This window comes from Triticum aestivum, chromosome 4A (genome assembly GCF_018294505.1).
Source record: "Triticum aestivum cultivar Chinese Spring chromosome 4A, IWGSC CS RefSeq v2.1, whole genome shotgun sequence".
NCBI lineage: Eukaryota > Viridiplantae > Streptophyta > Magnoliopsida > Poales > Poaceae > Triticum > Triticum aestivum.
In genome coordinates, this window is record NC_057803.1 from 23848597 (window position 1) to 23872271 (window position 23675).

Here is a 23675-nt window from a genome sequence, read left to right on the forward strand (position 1 = left end):
TCTGCCCCGCAAATTGCCTCTGTCCCGCAAATCACTTCTAAACAGGTCCATACACTAAACTATAAATGGGTACACGCTCTGAGCAATTCAAACCCGTACAGAAAGCAGCTAAAAGGGTTAAAATCTAACAAAAGGTGGACTAAGCTAACTACAGGAGGATGAAAAGGACCAAAACTAATGGCATCTAACATAAGCCGAATTACAGAAAAATTACAGTTGCTGCTGCTGTGAATCAACTATACAAAGGCCCAAAATTACACTAATAATTGCAGTGTAAAAACCATGGAAATACACAGTAATTCCACTAAAAATGCCACTTGCAAATACAGAGCAAAAATCCACTAGAAGTACACCATAAACCCACTAACATTTACAATGTAAATTCCACTAACAATTACAGTGTAAATTTCACTGAAAATGCACAGTAATTACACTAAAAGTACACTGTAAATAGCACTTAAAACACACAAAAGAATTACACTACAATTCCATTGAGAAAGTGCTAAATTTACCCCAGAGAAGCGCCACCAGAGAGGGCGATTCCTCCATGATCTAGAGTTCTAGACACAAACATGGCTGGAGAAGGAAAAAAGAAATCACAGGTAACCCCCCCCCCCCCCCGTCTCCTGTGCATTCATCACCTCCTGTCGTCTCTCTCCTGCCTGAACAAATCTGGAAGAAAGAACATACCTCTAGCTAGTGAATCATTACATATGATAAGTTAAGCACAAAATCTACACAGATCGAAAATAAGAACATAATCACACAAAAGCATGAAACAGGAGAAACCCTAGGAACAACTAGGATATGGTCGCATGAACTAGTTGTCTATGATCACAGGAAAACTGAAAACTACATGCCCAGATCATAGATTTCTGGATTTGCAGAAATAAACACACTACAGGGATCAAAACATGCTCAGGAAGCTAGCAATTCCATTTTGGAAAAACTAGTTAAAAACATAAAAGGGGGATGATTGCTCCAGTTGAGAGAAAATATGACTATTTTCACACCCTTTGGAAACTGAAAAACCAAACACTGTTAAGACACTTTAATCTACTTGTTTTAGACACTTTCTACATGTTCTTAAATAGTTGTGATTGAAGGACTGAATTTAAGTAACTTTAGAAGTGTAAACTACTATGATCGGATGCTTGCTTACACTGAATATTGACATGCATTAACATGAGCACTAAAAATTGAAATTAACAGGAAAAAGGACAAACACAATCAGGCTAAAAACATTCACACTAGAAGGCACTCACACAAGTAGCAACAAACAAAAAGAATCTATAAAAATGATTACATATTTACAGTTCAGAACTAAAAGGAGAAATTTGTGACTGTTAGATCAAATTGCTGGGACCTTCTCTGCAAAATTACTCTGCACTTATTTACAGTTCAAAGCTGAATACTTGTTTGCATTAATAGATAATTTACTCAAAATATTGAGTGCAGGTGCCTACAATCAAACCAAATGCAATGAAATCCAGCATCAAAGGACATGCGATGTACCTCAATGAAGATGAAGTTGATTTCCTTAACATATGGCTTTCTAATAGAGAAAACAATCCTGAAAACAAAAAAAGTTATCAAAAACATGCTTTCTTTAACTAGAGTCTTGACAAATAACAAAGTGGATCATACTCTTTTACTGAGCTACTTCAGGTGGTTCATACCGCTTTTAAACGGACCCGCACCAAGATGTTATTGGATCCACACCCCAACTCTTTTCAACCCACACAGGCAAAGCAGCGAGAAAGGAGAAAAAGAACCCAGGCAATACTTTCCCATCTCTAATCTACTAACCACACACAATTAAAATGAAAATGACAAAAACCACTAAAATTACACTATAAAATCAACTAAAATTACACTAAGATTTACACTTTAAATACCGCTGTAAATCCAGTTTGAATCCACTGTAAAATCTACTACACTAAGAAAAACACTGAAAATACGGTAGGAATTACAGTGTAAATCCAGTAGGAATTACAGTATAAATCTACCTAGATTTACAATGTAAAATCGACCTGGAATTACATTGTAAATATAGTAGGAATTACAGTGTAAATCCAGTAGGAATTACAGTGTAAATATCTAGATTTACACTGTAAAATCGACCTAGAATTATAGTGTAAATATAGTAGGAATTACAGTGTAAATCCACTTAGAATTTCACTGTAAATCTACCTAGAATTACACTGTAAGAATTGCAGTTTTGAACAAGCCAACAAAAATGAACACTAACCAACAGTAAGGAAGTGCTAAAATTACTGTGTAAACTACTTTGTAAATTAGTGTGTGAACCCACTAAGAATTACTATGTAAGACCAATTAACATACAGTGTAATGCCACTGGGCATTACAGAGCAAAATCAACAAATAATTACACTACAACCCATCAGGGACTACAGTCAAAAAACTGGAAGAGGACATGACCGGAAATAAATCCACTTCATCATAGCAGCACATGCCCTGAGCGGGTACACACCCCATCTTTATCAAAGCCAGACTAGAAAAAAGCAGCTAAAAAGCATGGCCTAAGACTTTCTCAAAATCATGATCATCCATTTGACGTTCCTGCAGTTAACAGATGAAACAAATGAATGAACTAGAAAACTGGAACAAATAAGCTACCAAACAAGAAATAAAAAAAATAAAAGAAATAAAAAATCAAATTAGAAATATAACCTCCGAATCTTGAAAAGGATCATCCTCAGCAAAATCATTGGGGACAAAAGGATCCCCATCTGAATCATCACAATCTTGAACACAAGCAGCATAAGTGCCCTTACCAAAAGCCTTCATGAGTCTCCCCATACTTTAATCTATAACCTAAATATGTACAAACACAAAGAAAAGGACAAAATGTCTGAGATGAAATGGCAAAAGGGATAAAACATAAAAAAAATATAAAGAAGAAATGCATTGATAGCATTTACAGTCTACATCTCTTTTATTTCACTACATAACCCACTAAGAATTACAGTGAAGAAATCCCATGCGAATTACAGTGGAAACCAACTGAGAATTACATTGTAAATACACTGTAATCACCCACTAAGAAAATACACTGGAATTCCGATGAAGATTACAGTGTACATCCAAATATAATTATAGTCTAAATCCTCAAGAAAATACACTGGAATCAGATGCATCACAAGAACATACAAACTAGCGGTGCATCATAAGAACAGTCACAATTCCTCTGCTACTCAATTAAAGTGTAAATTACACTGAATTTACACAGTAAAACCAACTATGAATTACACTGTAAATTTGCCGACAAATACATTGTAAATCCAAAACGCAATTCCACAATAAAAATTCAAGTGAATTACACTGTAATTCCACTAGCGAATACAGTGCAAATCCATGGCAATTACACTATAAATCAGCTATCAAATTACACTGTACATCACTGACAAATACACTGTAATTCCACTAACAAATACAGTGCAACCCCACTGACAAAAATACACTGCAATTAGGACATATACACTATTATTCCACTAGCAAATATAGTGCAAATACACTGAAATTACACTGTAAAATAACCGGGGATTACACTACAAATTGCTTTGGGTTTACACTACAAATATACTACCTATCCACAAGAAAATTACACTGGAAATCCAGTACGGATTACAGTGAAAATCAATGAAAATCCAATATAAATTACACTGAAAATCACTCTAAAAAACAATGGGGATTGCACTGTAAATCCAAAATAGAAATTACAGAGTAAACCACATACCCGCTAAACGATACCAGTGAAAAGAAATGGTCTAGGGATTAAAGACCAGGGAACAGAATACATCCGTTCAAATTGACAGAATACATCAGAGTACTACAACTAAGCAAGCCAGCCTCACATGAACAACTCGGACTCCAACATCCAATCAATTATAGATCAGCACATCGAACTGACACACATCCCAGCTACGGCAGCTACCGCGCTTAGCAGAACAATCAAACGCATCCCAGAAACGGTGCAACCTAAACAAATCTACACGGAAAAAAGCTGCGGGGGATGGATACAATCATCAAATCTGACAGACAAAACCAACTCCCTACCTAACAGATCACAAGAACAACAAAAAGGGAGGAGGGGGGGGGGGACTGAATCCGACGAACAAAATCGCCAGCGATGAAAATGGGGACGGATCGGTGCGTGGCCGAGAGATGCCGCAGATCCCGCCGGCAGGAACAGAAGGGAGGCGGAGGAAGCGGGGCAGCACGAGGGAGAGCGCGGACGAGTCACCACCAAAACACTGGATCGAGCGGTGAGGCGGAGCTCCAAATCGCCATGGCTATCTCTCTCTCGCTCGACTCTGTTCGGGGTTGCGTGTTCGGCTCGGAGGAGGAGGGTGACAGTGTCAACCACACAGACACGCGGGTTGCGATGGAAAAAATAACGGGTCAACCACACGGGCCCGATAAGTGAGACGAGACAAATAACAGGTCACACACACGAATCTTCACGCACAGATCGCAGGGCACAGAAAACGGATGAAGGCGAATTGTTTTCATCCGCATGTAAATTAGCAAATCCGTTTTCATATATTTTACTAGTAGTGTGTTAAGAAAAAACAAGCGCCACCGCTTTGCAGACCACGCGCGCGCCACTCCACGCTGCCTCCGCCGTCCAACCCTCCACCGCTTCCTCGCGCGCCACCTCACGGCAAAGCCGCGACGCGCCTCCCCTCCTTCGCCTCCACGTCTCCGCCCTCTCCCACACCTGTCTCCCTGTGAGCACCCACCCACGCCGTATATAACCACCATACCCACGCATGATCCATCCATGTCGATCGCAAGATTCAGCTGTACTACTCACCTAGCCACCCTACACACGCTCGGGGCAACGCGGCAGATAACCAGACGCCTTCTCGCCAAGATGAGCCAGGGGCAGCAGAGGAGGCCGTCGTCCGACCAAGCCCAGGCGGGCGGCGGCGGGCAGGGCCAGGGACAGGGAGGAGGCGCCGTCCGCTACGGCGACGTGTTCCCGGCCGTGACCGGCGGCCTCGCGCAGAAGCCCGTGGCGCCGCAGGACGCGGCCACGATGCAGTCAGCCGAGAACCTCGTGTTCGGGGAGACGATAAAGGGCGGCCCGGCGGCCACCATGCAGTCCGCGGCCATGCGCAACGAGCGCATGGGCGTGGTCGGCCACGACCAGGCCACGGACGCCACCGCCGAGCAGGGCGTCTCCGTCTCCGAGACCCGCGTCCCCGGCGGGCGCATCGTCACCGAGTTCGTCGCCGGACAGGCCGTGGGCCAGTACCTCGCGCCTGATGATGCCGCCGATGCAGGTGAAGCCGGTGGCGACGACACGAAGATAACTATTGGCGAGGCGCTGGAGGCGGCAGGTTACGCGGCGGGAGGCAGGCCGGTGGAGCGCAGCGACGCAGCGGCCATCCAGGCGGCCGAAGTGCGAGCCACCGGGCTGGACGTCAATATCCCTGGTGGCCTGGCCGCGCAGGCGCAGTCGGCCGCCGACGCCAACGTCTGGGCCGCGCGAGACGAGGAGAAGGCCAAGCTCGGCGACGTGCTCTCGGTATGTCTGTAGTATGTCCTGCACATCGACGCTACCAGTACACATATGCTTGAATCCTTTGATGTTACTGACTGCGATGGTCAACCTGGTGGTCGACCTGCGTGCACGCAGAATGCAACGGCGAAGCTGGTTGCGGACAAGGAGGTGGAGGCCGCCGACGCGGCGAGGGTGGCCTCGGCGGAGACCCGAAACAAGGACGACAAGACGGTGAGGCCGGGAGGGATAGCAGCGTCCGTGGCTGCGGCGGCGCGGCTCAACAAGCAGGGCGCATAGGCAGGCCTCTGCCGTGCGCGTACGTACGCGGCGTGTGCCAGTGGTTTGCGGGTGCAGGCCGCCGGCTGCTCGAGTTTAGCGTGCCCTTTTGCATGAAGTGGCACTCTCCTTCGTACCAGCGTCTGGTTCTCGTGCTTCTAGCTTTACCCGCTTCTTAGTTTCAGTAGTTCTAGTGCTTTTAGCTTAGTTGAAGTGTTTCTTGTGCTTCTAGCTTGGTTGAAGTCAAGTCTTCTCAAGCTTTTTGTAAAAATGTATAATAATTCCACTGCTATCTCAAGTCTTAAACTTCTTGTAATAATGTTATTTCACCAAATCGGAGGAGTACCTTTTCTTTATTTCCCTTCTTTGCTCGAGAACAAAAAAGTGCAAATTTTCATTTCCTTATTCCTTGAGAACAAAAAAGAGGGATGGCAGGAGGTGTTGCCCCGGCGTGGTCCGCGTCGCCCAACGTTGCTAGCCCCTGCAATGGCTCCCCGTCCAATCCCTGCTTGGCTGCACGGTAGATGTTGCAGATGCTTCGCTCCTGGGCATCGTGCGGCCAATTGTAGAGATCAGCTTCGGTGCTCCCGTTGCTTGGAGAATGGTCACCGTGCGAGTGGATGCCGCTTGGAGAATGGTCACCGTGCGAGTGGATGCCGCAATCCTTGGCGTCCTCTAAGTTCTTTGGCATGCCTTGCCATGTCGCCATTCCTCGGTTCCATGTGCCATCCTGCCATCCTGCTCTAGCTTCATGTGAATGCCGCAATCCTCGGTGTCCTTTAAGTTCTTTGGCATGCCTTGCCATATCGTCATTCCTCGGTTCCATGCGCCATTCTGCTCTAGCTTCATGTAAAGGTGCAATGAAATCCGTGCTCACCTCAATTCTTGGTGTCCTTTAAGTTCTTTGGCATGCCTTACCATATCGTCATTCCTCGGTTCCATGCGCCATTCTGCTCTAGCTTCATGTAAAGGTGCAATGAAATCCGTGCTCTCCTTCAAGGTCTTGAGCATCTGTCGTCTCTGTTACCGTTGGCTCAGCAACCTCATCCGATATGATGTTGCGGTCCTCTCTGGCCAGGACCGGTCAGACAACATTGTTGCAGAGTTTTCTGGTACAGGTACAGAGCTTTCTCGAGCGGGCGGAGGCTACTCTTAGCAGGCTCTTCCTTGCACCGGCTAGGTCATAGACCATTCTGATGTCATGCCCTTCTGGCGTGGAAGATGTTGGCTCTATGAAGGAAGGGAGGCAAGAGTTATATGAATGTTTATCCCCTCGTGTTGAGAACGGTTCATCGTCACTCTCAGTCGAGTCCATTGTTGTGCTTGAAGCTCTGGTGTTGCACGTCATGCCCGAGCTACGAGAGCTATGTCTTAGCCCTAGTTCACCTATCTCTGTAGAGCATTTGGAGGTGGTCTCATCGGCGGCCTCGTGTGAGGAGCATGTGTTGCCAAAGTCATGTGAGCAACTGAAGGTGTCTAAGTTCATCATGTTGGCGGTTCCTGTGGTCGATGAGGTTGCTATTGGAAAACGTAGTAATTTCAACAGTTTTCTTACGCATACGCAAGATCATGGTGATGCATAGCAACGAGAGGGGAGAGTGTTGTCTACGTACCCTCGTAGACCGAAAGCGGAAGCTTTAGCATAACGCGGTTGATGTAGTCGTACGTCTTCATGATTCGACCGATCCAAGTACCGAACGCATGTCATCTCCGAGTTCAGCACACGTTCAGCTCGATGATGTCCCGCGAACTCCGATCCAGCAGAGCTTCACCGGAGAGTTCCGTCAGCACGACGGCGTGGTGACGGTGATGATGTTGCTACCAACGCAGGGTTTCGTCTAAGCACCGCTATGATATGACCGAGATGGAATATGATGGAGGGGGCACCGCACACGACTGGGAGAGATCAACTGATCAACTTGTGTGTCTAGAGGTGCCCCCTGCCCCTGTATATAAAGGAGCAAAGGGGAGGCCGGCCGGCCCTCTATGGGCGCGCCAGAAGGAGAACTCCTACTCCTCCTAGTAGGAGTAGGACTTCCCTTTCCTACTCCTACTAGGAGGAGGAAAGGAAGGAGGAGAAGGAGGAAAAGAAGGAAAGGGGGGCCGGCCTCCTAGTTTAATTCGGTTTGGGCTAGGGGGGCCGCGCGCTGCCTCCTCTCTTTCACCACTTGGCCCCCCTTTATTCACCTTTTATTTGTGGCTCAAAAATTTCAGAAATTTTCATGCCTTATTCATTCTTCCGCTTGATCGGAATGTTTTAGTATTGCTGCTAGCCTGCATGTCTATGAGTAAAGATTATTCAAAGAAGTGAATTGTTGGTGTCATGTAGAATTTTATTTTCACTCATGTATTAATCCATCCTTTATAGCAAGAAAAATTGGTAGCTAATGTATTGTCGTCGTGGACGTGTTTGTTCCCAACGCGTTATGCTGCCGAAATTTCTGACGAAAACTCCCATGACCGATCTTGCCTCTAAGACTGGCTTAAGTGTTATTAGTGATCAAATTTTGGATCTTAGGATATTGTTAAGTGTAACAATCAGTTGTTATAACATGAAGAGTTAAGCATGTGATTCAGTTACTTAGACCATGATTATCTCAGTCGCTTCTTACCGTGCATTGAACTTTGGGGTTGCTCAAACGCCATCTGTAACACAGTGATCATAATGACAACTTACAGGTTCATCGAAAAGTTTGATAAAGGAGTACATAACTCAAGAGTGAGATTTGCTCCCCCGACAATGGAGAGATATTTTTAGGGCCCTCTCGGTGTGAATGCATCCATCATTGTCTGGCCAGATACAGGTGACTATGTCACGGGAATGCCGAAACACTTCAACAAGAAAGAAGAACAAAACCAGTAACGAGGATAACGATATAGTGAACATGTATATGACTCAAAAGGATACTGATACATCTAAGGTTGTTGTGAAGTATCGTGAAGAAAAATGAACATGACATGATAACCAAAGGTTCACTCGAAAGTCATTCATGTATTCATAGGGATCGATATGGACATCCACGGTTCCGCTATTGGTCATTGAACAAGGGGTTCCGTTCATGTCTATGTTTTACCGAACCTACAGGGTCACAAGTTTAAGGTAATCATGATCTGCCAAGTGTTAGTAGGACAGGAATAATGAGAATATATTTTTGAAATTGTTTCATGAATATTCGAAATAGTTTCGAGAGGAACCGAAAGCTTTCTGGGGTCACCGCAAAGGTTTCGAAGTTTATCAGGCAATATCGGATAGGGAGAATATCATAAGAAAACCAATATTCATTGAAAACTTTGAGGAAACCATATTTCGGAAAAATCTGGAAAAAAAATGCAGGATGTTAAGAGGGTGATGTTTTATCGTCACGTAAAATTTCAAGTTGAAACACATTACGGGACATGAGCTATGAAAAAGACAGATTCAGCCCTGAATAGTGACATTACTATTTGACACTATTCAACATTGATTTTATCTTTTTCATAGCTCGCATCTCGTAATGTATTTCAATTTGAAATTTTGTGTGGCAATAAAACATCATCCTCTTAATATCCCGTATTTTTTTCAGATTTTTTTGAAACTTCAAAACATTTTTTTCTCGTGGTTTTCACCGGTTTCCACAGAATGTTGGTTTCTGTATGATATTTTCCCTGACAGATATTCCTTATAAATAATATATAGGTGAAAATATTTTTGATGATGTTAAACTAATAATAAAAGGCTCTAATAATTTTTAGAAGGATTTTATATTTAATTTAATGTCAACGTGCCTTAAAAGGCCAAGAGGTGGAAGGAGAGTTGGGCCACATAGGCCCAACTGGGGATGGCGCCCCCTTTCCCTTAGTGGGAGGCCGAATTGGGGTGGGGAAGGAGGAGTCCTTCCCCCTTTGGCCGGTGCAAGGGGAGGGGAGTCCTTCCCCTCCTCTTGGCAGCCCCTCCTCTCCTCAAACCTATATATATTGAGACTTATGCACTTTTAGAACAAACAAGTTCAGGCTTTTGCATATGCGACGACTCGGAGATGATAGTAGTCCTCAACGCTCTTTGAGAAATGGATCTAGCTCATTAAGGGAGTGTGTTGAGTTTTTTTTGGATCAATCATTAGTTGGTTTAGAAAGTCGCCTCTCTATTTTTATGTGCAACCCTCCTATCTTCTTTCTATCTTTTCGGTGTGTGCCCGCTTGTTGCTCTTTTAATGTGGAACCTGGAACCTACAATAAAGCACATTTTATGTTTCATGCAAGCTCATATTTTGTATTTATCATTTCCTTTTCACAGCTCCTATGTTTTCTAAGTGTTATTGCGCATATCATAGTTCAAACTGCTAGTACATACGAGTGCCTATGTGACTATCCTAATTTTGTCATCATTTTATAGTTCTGCAGGTAGTGTGGGGAGGATGACCATGAGTAGAGTGACACTGGCATATATTTCACCACACTGAAGTGAGAGGAAGCATGTTTCTTTATAGGCCAAGGTAAGTTTTGGCATGGTCACTGTTTTTCTTTGCACATTTTTTACTGGCAGTATTTCCTGCTTCAGTACACTTGTCATTGTGAGTCATTCCTGAGTTATTATTTGGATTTTGAGTTCTATATTAACATTCAAACTTTCATTGTCCATTTTAGTATGTTGTTTAAGTTATTTTGCTTTGATACGTTTTATCTTGGTCAGTTGTGGGTAATGTTGACATCATTTTTCTTCTTATGTAGTCTGGTTAGGGGTTGGGTAGTGGGTTGCAATCCGGCCCTATAGGGCGGGTTGAACGTTCGGAAAACCTAGCAGGGGTGGGGGCTAAAGACAGAGGCCAAATGGAATTTAACCTGAAGGCCAAATGACATCAGATTAACTTTTTACGAACAAAACAAACAGAAACAAATGCACGTGTCAATGGGACATTGGAAAAAATGTACGACTTGAACCAAAATGAAAAACAAATGCCAGATGATTATACACTCGCTATCTTAATGATGTCACATAAACTAACAGATGAGTTTAAAGAGAGAAAAACAAAAAAATAAGGGTTGCTTTTCTTGGCTAAGAGATTAACCTCTTAAAAAAACAATTTGTCTTCGATATATGCAATATATACACACATTTGGTAGTTCGATTTTAATCATCCTTTAACTCTAAAATCATGATTTTTTTAATGTTGGCAGAAGAACTACCAAATCCACTGATTAAAAAGGATATTAGAAGAACACCTCAAAGGAGGAAGGCACCGCATAAAAGCGAGTGACAAAAAGGAAGAAAAGGAAAATAGACAACTCGAATATTTGAGGTAAACCGAGTGAAAGCCTCAACAATGCCTAGCTAGCCTAGGCCTAAAGCATCACAGTACATACAACGATGCCATAAGGCCAACGCCCCACAACGCACCTGGTCAGGCACTCGAGCGAGATTGCCCTATTAGAGTGCACACCGAAACCGTCGTATTAGTCTGGGCTGCCACAAGCATGTCCCCAAATTTCGACTACACCATAGAGGAACAATATGTCCGATAGAGCGAATACATGTCGTTCGTAACTCGTCAACTTGTGGGGGGCTGTCAGGCAACTCACCTCGTCGACCAAGCATCAAGTCTCAAATGAATGCACCACCAACACCTCCTGCTTACCCAATCGACGTCCTCTCCTAATCAACCACACCACGACTAACCCGGTGTTACCATCATAGTACTTGACTCCAGAGGAATGATTATAAAAGATAATTATGCAATATGCGCCACCATTATACACGATTTTCACCGGGAGCCAAGAGCTCAAGCCCGGGAGAGGTGTCGGATCCCCTCGGTGGTGCCTTCAACAAGGAAAATCACACCCGAAGGCATCGTTCACCACTAGCCCCGACCGAAGTCCATCATGACTTTTGTTCGGAGAACCAAGCACCTTTGCCAGAGATGACACCCCCAACACACCACCGCCAGATTCAGAGATAACAGACACCACATGTTGCATCGCACAGATCTTGCCGGAGCACCACCGACGATGCAAGCCCAGGAAACCAAAAGGCCTTGCCTAGACCATCACAACCGCAGACCACAATCTCGACGGGGAGTCACCTCGCAAACCGCTCGCAACACAGACGCTGACCGAGTTTTCTCTAGGCCTTCGGTCGCTGGAGCGCCAGATCGGGCCGAAAAGGACACGACAAATCCAGCCATTGCAAGCTAGAGGCCGCCAACCTGGGATAGCTGCCGAAGCAGCGTGTCTCCAATATACCGCGCTGTGATCAATGAGCACAACGGACCTCCACATCCGCGCCCACAAGACAGCTAGCATTGGGAGCCTCAAGAGCAACATATCAGAGTGAAGGACCCGCCCGAGCATTCTCCCGAGCCTGTTGGTGTAGCCGTTGCTCCTCCCTGGTGCTACTCGCCCCCTGCAGCATGCGTCGTCCTCGAGACTAAAACCCAACTTCAACATGGTCGACTCAAGGTAATGTCACTCGACACGATCATTCACTTTTCATCGTATGCAATTATTGGCACAAACTGCATTACCCCCTTCTTTCTTCTCTTCATCGCATGGACACTCTCATGTGCAATTAGGATATTGTCTGTGACAAAGTGACTCGGAACAAAAGCACTATGTGCACATACATTTTCCTTCTAGAGAAAACATTCGTTATGCATACTGGGTGGATCCGTTCCATAATTACATTGTACTTTTTTTTAACATAACTACGTTGGAGTACTTCCTTGGTCCTAAAATAAGTGTTTCATGTTTAAGTTTAGTACTACCTCTGTTTCGGTGAATAAGTCATTCGCGTAGTTTTAGGTCGATGATTTAACTATCTAAATATGTATTATATGTAACAAAAAATATATATTTAAAAACTATATTCACGTAGAAATCTGATGATATATTTTTCATGACATATAACACATATTTAATGCCTCAAATTGATGACCTAGAACTACGCGAATGACTTATTCATCTAGACGGAGGTAGTATATACTGAGTATTACTGTACACACACGCTGCGCGCTGAGCAAACGAACAACGGAACAAGCGCCACCGCTTTGCTGACTACGCGCGCGCCGCTCAACGTTGCCTCTGCCGTGTGCCGTCTAATCCTCCGCCGCTTCCTCGCGCGCCTCCCCTGCTTCGCCTCCACGTCTCCCACACCTGTCTCCCTATGAGCACCCACGCACGCCGTATATAACCACCATAACCACACATGATCCATCACGCTCGGGGCAACGCGGCTGATAACCAGACGCCTTCTCGCTAAGATGAGCCAGGGGCAGCAGAGGAGGCCGTCGTCTGACCAAGCCCAGGCGGACGGCGGCGGGCAGAGCCAGGAACAGGGAGGAGGCGCCGTCCGCTACGGCGACGTGTTCCTGGCCGTGACCGGCGGCCTCGCGGAGAAGCCCGTGGCGCCGCAGGACGCGGCCACGATGCAGTCGGCGGAGAACCTCGTGTTCGGGGAGACGATCAAGGGCGGGCCGGCGGCCACCATGCAGTCCGCGGCCATGCGGAACGAGCGCATGGGCGTCGTCGGCCACGACCAGGCCACGGACGCCACAGCCGAGCAGGGCGTCACCGTGTCCGAGACCTGCGTCCCCGGCGGACGCATCGTCACCGAGTTCGTCGCCGGGCAGGTCGTCAGCCAGTACCTCGCGCCGGATGGTGCCGACCCTGCTAGGGGAGCCGCTGGCGACGATACGAAGATGACAATCGGTGAGGCGCTGGAGGCGGCAGGTTATGCTGCAGGAGACAGGCCGGTGGAGCACAGCGACGCGGCGGCCATCCAGGCGGCCAAAGTGAGAGCCACCGGGCAGGACGTCTATATCCCCGGGGATCTGGCCGCGCAGGCGCAGTCGGCCGCCGACGCCAACCTCTGGGCCGCGCGCGACGAGGAGAAGGCCAAGCTCGGTGAAGTGCTCTCGGTATGTCTGTAGTATGTCCCGCACATCGACGCTACCAGTACACATATGCTTGAATCCTTGATGTCACTGACGACGATGGTCAACCTGATGGTCGACCTGCGTGCACGCAGAATGCGACGGCGAAGCTGGTTGCCCACAAGGAGCGGAATGCGACGGCGAAGCTGGTTGCGGACAAGGAGGTGGAGTCCGACGACGCGGCGAGGGTGGCCTCGGCGGAGACCCGAAACAAGGACGACAAGACGGTGAGGCCGGGAGGGATAGCGGCGTCCGTGGCTGCGGCCGCGCGGCTCAACAAGCAGGACGCATAGGCAGGCCTCTGCCGTGCCAGTGGTTTGCGGGTGCCGGCCGCCGGCCGCTCGAGTTTAGCGTGTCCTTTCGCATGAAGGATCACTCTCCTTCGTGCCAGCATCTAGTTCTCGCGCTTCTAGCATACCAGCGTCTTAGTTTCTGTAGTTCTAGTGCTTCTAGCTTAGTTGAAGTGTTCTCGTGCTTGTAGCTTACTTGAAGTCAAGTCTTAAACTTACTGTAAAAATGTAATTCCACTGCTATCGCAACACTTCTCGTTTAATTACGCTGTTTAATTCGGGGTTCACGCATGACCATATTGTTCAGCAAACACAAACATAAAAACACTCCAAATTAAGTCCGTGCTACTTCTAGCATGCACAAATACTACCAGGAAACAATATCAAAGATGGCATACCACGTCTGGACAAACATGTACTACGAATATTTATTCACTTATGTCCGACCGACATGATGAGGAGCACCGGGGGAGTCGGGACCCGGGCGGCAAGTGAACGGCATCCCAATGTAACTAGAGAACTTTGGCCTCTGGATTCGTTGCACCATCCGGTCCTTGTCGTTGCCAAGGATGAACTTACGGGAGGTGAAGGAGAAGGGCAAGGGGAAGGAAGATGAGGAGAAGTCTTGGTGCCATTTTCAGTATGAATTCCTGCCGAACTTTTGTTACACATGTGGTGTCATGGGACACAGTGATCGAGATTGTCAGAAAAAGCTAAAAAAAGGTTAGGTAGCTGAATACGGGAGGTGGCTGCGGTATATTCCGGGAGGGGGGGGGGGGGGCAGCAAGCGATGAGCCCTCATGGAGAAAATCCAGTCAGCAGTCACCGGATGGATGGAGAGATCTCAAGGGAAAATGAGAGGGAGGGGTTACCAGTCCTCTAAAGCTTAAGATAGCAAATGAGAACCACCCAAATGACAAGGAGAAGGGGGATAGCAGGAGACAGCTTGCACTTGGGGAAGATGTGGATGGTAAGGAGAAAGGGGAGAAGACGAAGACATGGCAGTGGTGGAGGTGCACAGTGAGGGGGAGAAGGTGGTGGAGGGGAGGGGGAAGACAGTGGAGTCTGATCCGAAGGAGCCGCGGGTTGAGAGAGAGGCTGACTATAGGGGGGGGGGGGGGGGGGGGGGGAGTACTAGCGAAGAAGAGGACTGGAAGTGGATGAGCAGATCACAGTGAAAAAGAGTCGGGCCAAGGTGTTGTTGCACAACACTTCATATAACGCGGGGCTGCCGGAACAGCCCTGCGGTAACCAATGATGCTAATAGCATGAAATTGTCGGGGATTGGAGAACGACACGACAATTCAAGGTCTTCTGGATCTCCAGAAGAAGGAGGATCCCGATGTTCTATTTTTATAGCAACGAAGGTTGGAATGGCTGAGATGGAAAATGAATATGACTTGCATGATGGTTAAAACAATGAAGGTCAAAGCGGTGGGTTAGCTCTGTTTTGAGTTAATTACACAAAACCATCACATTTGGAGTATTGTTTGTAGAAAACCACGAGGTCACTAATTTTTTGCAAAAACCACCGCGCATTCAGTAAACCTTTTGCAATAAGCACTGATAGGCGGATTTAGCTCGTTTGATCACTTTCTGACAGTGGGGCCGGATAATAAGAAGCTGATTTGGTAAAAAAACACGAATAGTGGGGCTTTTTTGTAAATAAGAGAAACGTGAAGGATGAAAACGTAAAATATTCAAAGGATAAGGTTATCTTCTCCTTCTCCCGTGTACACTGGAGCCACCAACCATCTGTACGAGCTCATGGCCGGCGTGTACAGAGGAGCTTGTTCCCGGTGGTTCCTTGCTCATGGCCGCATCCAAGGACCCCCGCCGGGGCCGGAGCTCTGCCAACCGCCTCCATCAACCGGATTCGGGCGTCCTTAGTCGCCCCTACGCCGCCTGCCTTCGTATCCGCTTCAAGCCCAGCAACCAAGCTCCAGAGATCGAGCGGATCGATCGATCCGCCGAGCATCTGCCACCCCAATCCACGCGGACCTCGCCGCCGGCGCCTCCCTTGCGGGGGGGGGGGGGGGGGGGGGGGGGGGAGACGGGCTCGAAGTGCCTCGCCCCTGCCCACGAGCAGCCGACGAACTCGCAGCTGTGTCACATCCGTCGAGTCCCCGGTGGCACCTGGGCGCGTGCATCCATGGGAGCGAGCTCCTCCAACACAACAGATAACCCTAGGGACACGCATGGAGGTTGGCCCCCATCCACGGTGTCGAGCGGCACTGGGCATCCCTGGCAGACGGCCGAGGCGCGGCGACGGCATCCCGGCGGCTGCCTCCGCGAAGTCCCCGCCGTGGACGCTGCACAGGAGCTGCTGTCCGCGAGGGAGGGGGAGGGGGTTGATTGCTTTTATTTTTAAGATCTAAGAGTGTACATGTAAATGTTTTGCCAAGTCAGCTTCCGACAATTTGGCCCCACTTGTCAGAAAGTGATCAAACGATTTAAATCACTCGATCAGTGTTTTTTGCAAAAGGTTTACTAAATCTGTGGTGTTTCTTGCAAAAAATTAGTGACCTCGTCGTTTTCTGCAAACGATGCCCCAAATGTGGTGGTTTTCTGCAATTAACTCCTCTGTTCTGGAAGTAGATAAATCTAAGAGTCATTGGGTTCATGTCCAAATACCATATCGATGCTGAAATCACGGAGGAAGATGGATTTAAGTGGCGGTTTACTGGAGTGTATGGGGAATCGAAAATGGATGAGAATGAGAAAACGTGGAGGCTGCTAAGAAATCTGGAACACCAAAATGCTAAGCCATGAATCTGCGCGGGGGACTTCAACGGAATTCTTCATGGATGGGAGAAGGAGGGTGGAGCACCTAGAAGCCAGAGGTATATGGACCGTTTCAAGGCTGCACTGGAGCTGGGGGATCTCGGGTTCACGGGTGATGTCTTCACATGGAGAAACAATAGTCATACAACCAAAGATTACACAAGGGAGAGATTAGATAGGGCTGTGGCTACCCAATCATGGTGCCAACGGTTCACAGCCTACTGGGTAAACAACGACGATCCTCGACACTCAGACCATAGGCCTATAATCATTGATACAACAGGGGCAGCAGCTGTGAGAAGAGGGCCGGGTCAGTTTTGTTCACGAAGATTTGAAGCAGGCTGGGTCGAGGAGGAGGGGTTCTGGGAGATTGTGCTGAATACATGGGGGAGGGAAAGAAGTGTAGAGGGCAATGAGGTGGCGGGCGCAGTGAGGGGAGTGATGAAGGAGCTTTTTGACTGGAGCAAAAACATCCTTGGAGACCTAGAGAAGTGTATCCACCGAACAAAAAAGGAACTCGAGGAGGTTAGAAGGAAGAACATAAGTGAAGATCAAGTCCGGCGAGAGCATATGTTGCGGTTCAAGCTAAGCCGCTTGGAGGAACAACTGGAAACTTATTGGAAACAACGGGCACATGTTAATTGGATGAAAGGAGGGGACCGAAATACCAAGTTTTTCCATGCAGCGGCTTCAGAGATAAGAAGGAAGAATAGAATTAGGAGGCTTAGGAAGGAGGATGGCGGGGTGGTAGAGAGGGAGGAAGAGATGAAGGAAGAAGTTACTAACTATTTTTAAAAGCTCTTTACCTCCCATGCAGGAAATCGCCACCCTGGCTTGTGTGCACCCGCGCGTCACCCCAGCCATGAATGATCTTCTTCAGAGAGAGTATGCACGGGAGGAGGTTTTTGAGGCATTGATGAGCATTGGAGATCTGAAAGCGCCTGGTCCGGACGGCATGCCTTCGGTCTTCTATAAGAGATGTTGGGACATTGTTGGAGACGATGTTGTGACCGAGGTTCTGGCTGTGTTGAATGGTGGACCTATGCCAGATGGGTGGAATGAGACGTATGTGGTGCTGATCCCCAAAGTTAAAAGCCCAGAGAGTATGAAGGATCTTCGACCGATTAGCCTTTGCAATGTTGTCTACAAGTTGGTCTCAAAGGTTCTTGCAAATAGGTTGAAGCAAATCCTTCCAGAAATCATATCACCGAACCAGAGTGCCTTCGTTCCTGGTAGAATGATCAGGATAATATCTTACTAGCCTACGAGTGCACCCACTATATGAAGAATAAAAGGGGAGGTAAATATGGCCATGTTGCGGTTAAGCTTGATATGAGTAAAGCATATGATCGGATTGAGTGGCTCTTTCTTGAGAAGATGATGCACAAGTTGGGGTTTAATGATCAGTGGATTGAGAGGATCATGTTGTGTGTCAAGTCAGTCTCATACAAGATCAAAGTCAATGGGGAGTGCACTGACACAATCATCCCACAAAGAGGGTTGAGGCAGGGGGACCCCCTTCCCCATATCTCTTCCTGATTTGTGCTGAGGGGTTCTCCTCTCTGTTGAATGCCGCGGAAGTGGATGGATCCTTGAGTGGGATCCGAATTTGCAATGCAGTCCTGAGATTTAACCATCTATTGTTTGCAGATGACTCACTAGTACTTATTAAAGCTTCGCGTGAGAGTGCTACGTCACTGCAAAATTTGCTACAACTATATGAGGTGTGCTCGGGTCAGGTTGTGAATTATGAGAAGTCGTCTATAATGTTCAGCAAGAACACTAGGCAGGTGAAAAGAAATGAGGTTCTGCATACATTGCACATACGAGCTGAGGCAAGAACAGAAAAATATTTAGGACTACCCGTTTATGTGGGATAAGCGAGAAAACAGACTTTTGAATATTTAAAGGGGAGAATTTGGCAAAAGATCCAAGGGTGGCAGGAAAGGTTATTGTCAAAGATGGGCAAGGATGTCCTGATTAAAGCTTGCGCTCAAGCAATCCCAACTTTCGCCATGTCTTGTTTTGATCTAACCAAGACGCTGTGTGAGGAAATAAGCACCATGATATGTCACTTTTGGTGGGCAAAGCAAGAGAAGAGCAACACGATGCATTGGCTAAGTTGGGATTTGCTAACGAAAAAGGATGGCGGTATGGGGTTTCAGGATATATACGGATTCAACATGGCCATGCTTGCAAGACAGGCCTGGCGTATGCTCACAGTACCGGACTCGTTGTGTGCCCAGGTGTTGAAAGCTCGATATTTCCCATGGTCATCCATTCTGGAAGCTGAAGCTCATGTGGGGATTTCATACACATGGCGTAGAATTCTCAAGGGGGTCACTACTGAAAGAAGGGCTGGTATACAGGGTGGTCTATGGTACTTCGATCAGAATCTGGTCCGACCCTTGGCTCGCTCGGGATGGTGTGAGAACCCCAACAACACGGAGGGGGGATGCTTACTAACCAGGGTCTGCGAGCTGGTGGATCCGGACACCCAAAGCTGGGATGAAAGGCTTGTGAAGGATATGTTTAGAGAGGATGAGGCCAAAATCATACTTGCTACTCCGGTCCGAGAGGAACACGATGATTTCTATGCATCGCACTATGATAGCAAAGGTATGTTCTCTGTCAAGTCTGCCTACAAGGTTTATGTCTCGGGGAGGGATGCATGTCTTCCACAATGTGTGAATCCACAACCAAACAGCTGGGAATGGAAGGAAATATGGAGCATACCTTGTCAACCAAAGATTCAGCAGTTTATATGGCGACTAGCACACAACAGCCTACATTTGAAACTTAGCATGAAACGGAGGGGTGTCGATTGCGACATCTTGTGTGTATGCTGTAAGAGGTTAGACGAGGATGGGGCGCATTTGTTTCCAAGATGCAAGCAGGTTAAGAAGGTATGGCGGTCCCTTCAACTAGAGGCACTACGACAGAGACTTTGCGAATGCAGGGATGCACATGAAATGCTGCGACTGCCGGAAGATAGAAAAGTTCTGGTTGTATGCTTGCTTTGGAAATGGTGGAACTGGAGGAATAAAACAAATGCTGGGGAGAAGAATGTGCCTCTGGAGAGCCTGTCTGCTGAGATTACTAATTGGGCTATTGATTCTCTAGCTCTGTGCAAGCCATCTCGTACTGAAGCTCATACTGATGCCGGACAGCAAGCAGTGCAGGAGTGGAGAAAGCCCGAGGGAGACCGACTTAAAATAAACTGCGATGGGGCCTTCATGGAACATCTTGACAGGGGTGGCTGTGGCTTCGCGATCCGGGATCAGGCTGGGGATGTACGAGGATCAGGTGCAGGATTTTTGAGCCATGTGGCTTCAGCGATACGGGCTGAAGCAGAGGGGTGCGCAATGGCACTTGCGGCGGCGTCCAGCTGGGGTATGACAGACATCGAGGTTGAATTGGACTGTTAACAGTTGGTTAACGCCCTGAATGGTACTGGATTAAACCTGGCACCTGAAGGCGTCCTTTTCAGGGAGATACGTGCGTTCGCAAGGCTGAACTTCAACTCTGTTTCGTTTAATTTTGCCCCACGGGCATGTAACAAGCTAGCTCACGCTTTAGCTGCTTATGGCGCTCGCCGCCAAGTTGATCAGGAGTGGTGGTCCAAGGACCTGCCGGACGATGTACACGTTTGTGTGGCCAGCATCTTGGCTGGACCAGTGTGATCTATGGAATATAGTGTTCCATCCCAAAAAAAAAAGGGACGAACTTACGGGAACCCCGGCAGGGTGCAAAATGTCCCAGCTGCCAGGACAGAACGCGCAGCTCTTCCTGTGCCGGCCAAGCGGCTCCTCTGCGTGCACGCATGTCATCAAACACTAGAGAATCAGAAACTAAACCAACTAGGCAACTAGCTAATCGAGAGACGGCGATCGATGCCTACCGATGACGACGCACACTTCAACGGCGGCATTGCCGTGCTTGTAGCGCACCTCGGCGAAGAAGCGCTTGATCCTGTTGCTCTTGCGGCTGCGGGCCCAGAAGTTGATGTGGGCCCACAGCTGCTCCTTGAAGGTCGCCGTTGATGCCATCAGAGGCTTCACGGCGTCGTACTCGTCGCCCTGCAGAAATTACACATGCCAATGTCATCATGTCACCAAGGAAGCACACACGCAGAAGGATAGCTGGTTGTGAACTTGTGATGAAATGATGAGAGAGAGCTGCGTTGTAGTGGAGGAGAGCGTGGCCGGCGTGGCGCATGATGGCGGTGTCACGCCTTCTGCATCATCAAATGCAGCTGGAGTAACTTGTCTGAATTTGTAGACGGTTGATTACCTGGTGCCGATGCAAATAATGAAGAGAACTGCATGCAGTCGTTTAATCATTACTACCTTCGTTTCGGTTTACAAGTCCTGCATGTATACCTAGTTTGTCAATTTTATCATCCTAATATAAACTATATAACACAAAAATTATATCTCTTGAAAGTAGAAACTCCGAAGTTTATGTTGGTATATTTTTTTATAATATATGAATTGTATTAGTTTGGTCAAATTGACGACCTAGGGATACGCGCACGCCCTATAAACTAAGAGAGAGGTAGTACCACTTATCTGAATTTTTGAACATCTATAAATGACAGTCGTCATAGGCTCATAGCGACAGTTTGTAAACTCTAAACATTGAACATTGAACCGTAACTGGATTTTTAAACACTGAAAATTATGATACTGTCCTGCCTGAATTTTTGAACAGTGTGTTATCTCAATTTCTTCGGTCTTATATAGACTGAATTTAATTAAATTTTGTAGTAGATGTTGACGATTGACTAGTCTGCATTTGCAGTTATTGTTAGCAAATTTATTTAGCATTTTTAGAACAACTTGGCAACCTTTGCACTGTCATTTACAGAAATTAAGTTAACTGCAAATTGCTAACTGAATTTTGATCTTTGATGGTCTATTTACCATGGAGATTCACCAAAAAGATTATTTTTCATAACAGTGATTGCCTGATTAGATGTGACTCACTTGGTCGCATTAGCATGTTATGTACAGCATCTTTAACTGTATCCCTTAGGACTTCCTCGATTAGTGAATGACAAGAAAAATTCACAAGGCTTGTGTCTAAAGTTTCTATCGGTTTTATTTCCATCGATCGTCAAGGACTCATAAGCTGTCGTTCATGCTGAAGAGTCCGCAGCTCTTCAGTTCAACAGAGATACCTTCCGTTAGCTCTAAATAGATCTACCTTTGCTATGCGCAAGCCCACGACATCGCATGATCAATTTTAGCATCGCACCCAAATTGCTGCCGTCTTTAATTTAGGTCAATCAGTAGTAACTTTAGGGGGTTAATGTAGGAAGGCCTCCACAGCTAGCAGTGACCTAATATAAACCTGTCTCGTTGATCTACAAAAAAAAAACTTGTTGAGGCGGGCGGGACATACATACCCTTCTGTGGGCCCGAAATCGTCCCACGAACGCGAAGGTGAAGGCGGACACTTCCTGTTCCGTCGCCTCCGGAGGCGATCGTGCTCGCGCAGGTGGCCCTGCAGTCGTCCCTACTCCTCGAACGACGGCGCCGTGAACGGTTCAAGCTCCCGCATACGCGAAACCGGCGCAGATTCTTCCATCGCGGATTTGATTTGGCAATCGCGATACGCCCCCGACTGAGGGTCGGTGTCGGATGTGGGATTTTGGCAAACCCTTAAGGTTCGAATACTGGGGAGCGCGCGAAGTATTTCCCTTCTATCAATCCATGCCCTAGCTTGCTAAGATCTTGCGGACGAACTCGACGAATTCGCAACACAGAAAGACACAAGATTTATACTGGTTTGGACCACCGTTGTGGTGTAATACCCTACTCCAGTGTGATGGTGGTGGATTGCCTCTAGGGCTGATGATGAACATTACAAGGGAAGAACAGCCTCCTGAGGTTGAGGTGTTCTTAAACTCGGTGAGCTTGCGTGTGTGGATGGTCTGAATGATCCCTCCTGAATGATCCCTCTCTCACTAAGGTGATGACTAGTCCTATTTATATTGGCCCTGGTCTTCTTCCCAAATATCGAGCGGGAAGGGAGCCAACAATGGCGGGCTAATTCGAAGGGGGACAACTAGTACAAGCTATCCTGATAAAAGTGGTCTTCGCGTGCGAAAAGCTTTGTGGTGACGCCGTCTTGGGCTCCACGACGACCTCCGTCTTGCCGTCCTTCTGGTCTTGGTCTCGTTGCACCAATATGGCAACCTTTGCCTGATGCCTCGGTACTCTTCGCATGTGCTGGCCTCCTTAGCACCAAAGAGGAAATAAGGACGCTACGCGCGCTGGCGCCCGCCTGCTGTCGTGCGTCATGGCTCACGTCATGAGGGTCTCGTGAGGTTTGCCCCGCCTTGATATCTCCGCTCCTCGTGTGCCTGCCCAACTAGGCCACTCCCGAGGAGGTCTTGCGTCGTCCGCCTCGCGAGGCTTGGACCCTCGCGAGGGTCTTGGATGCAGGCTCAACCACGCCGCGGGCCGCAGGCAGGCAAGTCTGGAGACCCCCGTTCCCAGAACACCGACAGTAACCCCCGGGCCCAAGGTGCGCTCGGGCTTGGCTTTGCGGCGAAGCCAAGGGCCAAGTTCGGAGCACCGCGGGCCCCAAAAGCATGCGGCCTCGATAGACGCGTGGTGGATGATTGGACGTGGGCGTCTCTGCTTCCCCACGTTGCATCGACAACTGCTTGACTTGACAAAAGGCTGGCGTAGGCAGTGTTTGCCTTCATTGCTTCTCCCTCTCGTCGCTCCAGATCCCCTTTCTCGCTCTTCGCCGCCGCTACCTACAGATCTGCTCCGGCCTTGCTCTGCATCAGCCGCCCATGGTGCCGCGCAAGGTCAAGACTTCCTCGGCTCTGGCTTCGTACGAGCCCGCTCTTGAGGCGCCCACTGTCACGGA

General features: G+C 47.6%; 3 protein-coding genes and 1 long non-coding RNA gene across 4 annotated transcripts; 2 read left to right on the forward strand and 2 right to left on the reverse strand.

The window, feature by feature from the left end:
• Nucleotides 1-266: 266 nt before the first annotated feature.
• LOC123084872 (uncharacterized) lies at nt 267-4416 on the reverse strand. The gene is made up of 3 exons (XR_006439440.1): nt 2695-4416; nt 1516-2583; nt 267-672 (listed from the first exon to the last, which is right to left on the reverse strand). It is a non-coding gene; the product is annotated as an uncharacterized lncRNA (long non-coding RNA).
• Nucleotides 4417-4792: 376 nt separating this feature from the next.
• Nucleotides 4793-6165, forward strand: LOC123084873 (late embryogenesis abundant protein D-34). The gene is made up of 2 exons (XM_044506403.1): nt 4793-5557; nt 5669-6165. The coding sequence occupies exons 1-2, from the start codon at nt 4808-4810 to the stop codon at nt 5828-5830; spliced, it is 912 nt and encodes a 303-aa protein (XP_044362338.1). The 5' UTR covers nt 4793-4807; the 3' UTR covers nt 5831-6165.
• A 6819-nt stretch (nt 6166-12984) lies between these two features.
• Nucleotides 12985-14266, forward strand: LOC123084874 (late embryogenesis abundant protein D-34). Its single transcript, XM_044506404.1, has 2 exons — nt 12985-13698; nt 13809-14266. The coding sequence occupies exons 1-2, from the start codon at nt 13042-13044 to the stop codon at nt 14004-14006; spliced, it is 855 nt and encodes a 284-aa protein (XP_044362339.1). The 5' UTR covers nt 12985-13041; the 3' UTR covers nt 14007-14266.
• Nucleotides 14267-14439: 173 nt separating this feature from the next.
• LOC123083705 (uncharacterized) lies at nt 14440-22379 on the reverse strand. The gene is made up of 5 exons (XM_044505661.1): nt 22312-22379; nt 20918-21056; nt 20689-20866; nt 20526-20598; nt 14440-14587 (listed from the first exon to the last, which is right to left on the reverse strand). The coding sequence occupies exons 1-5, from the start codon at nt 22377-22379 to the stop codon at nt 14440-14442; spliced, it is 606 nt and encodes a 201-aa protein (XP_044361596.1).
• Nucleotides 22380-23675: the final 1296 nt, after the last annotated feature.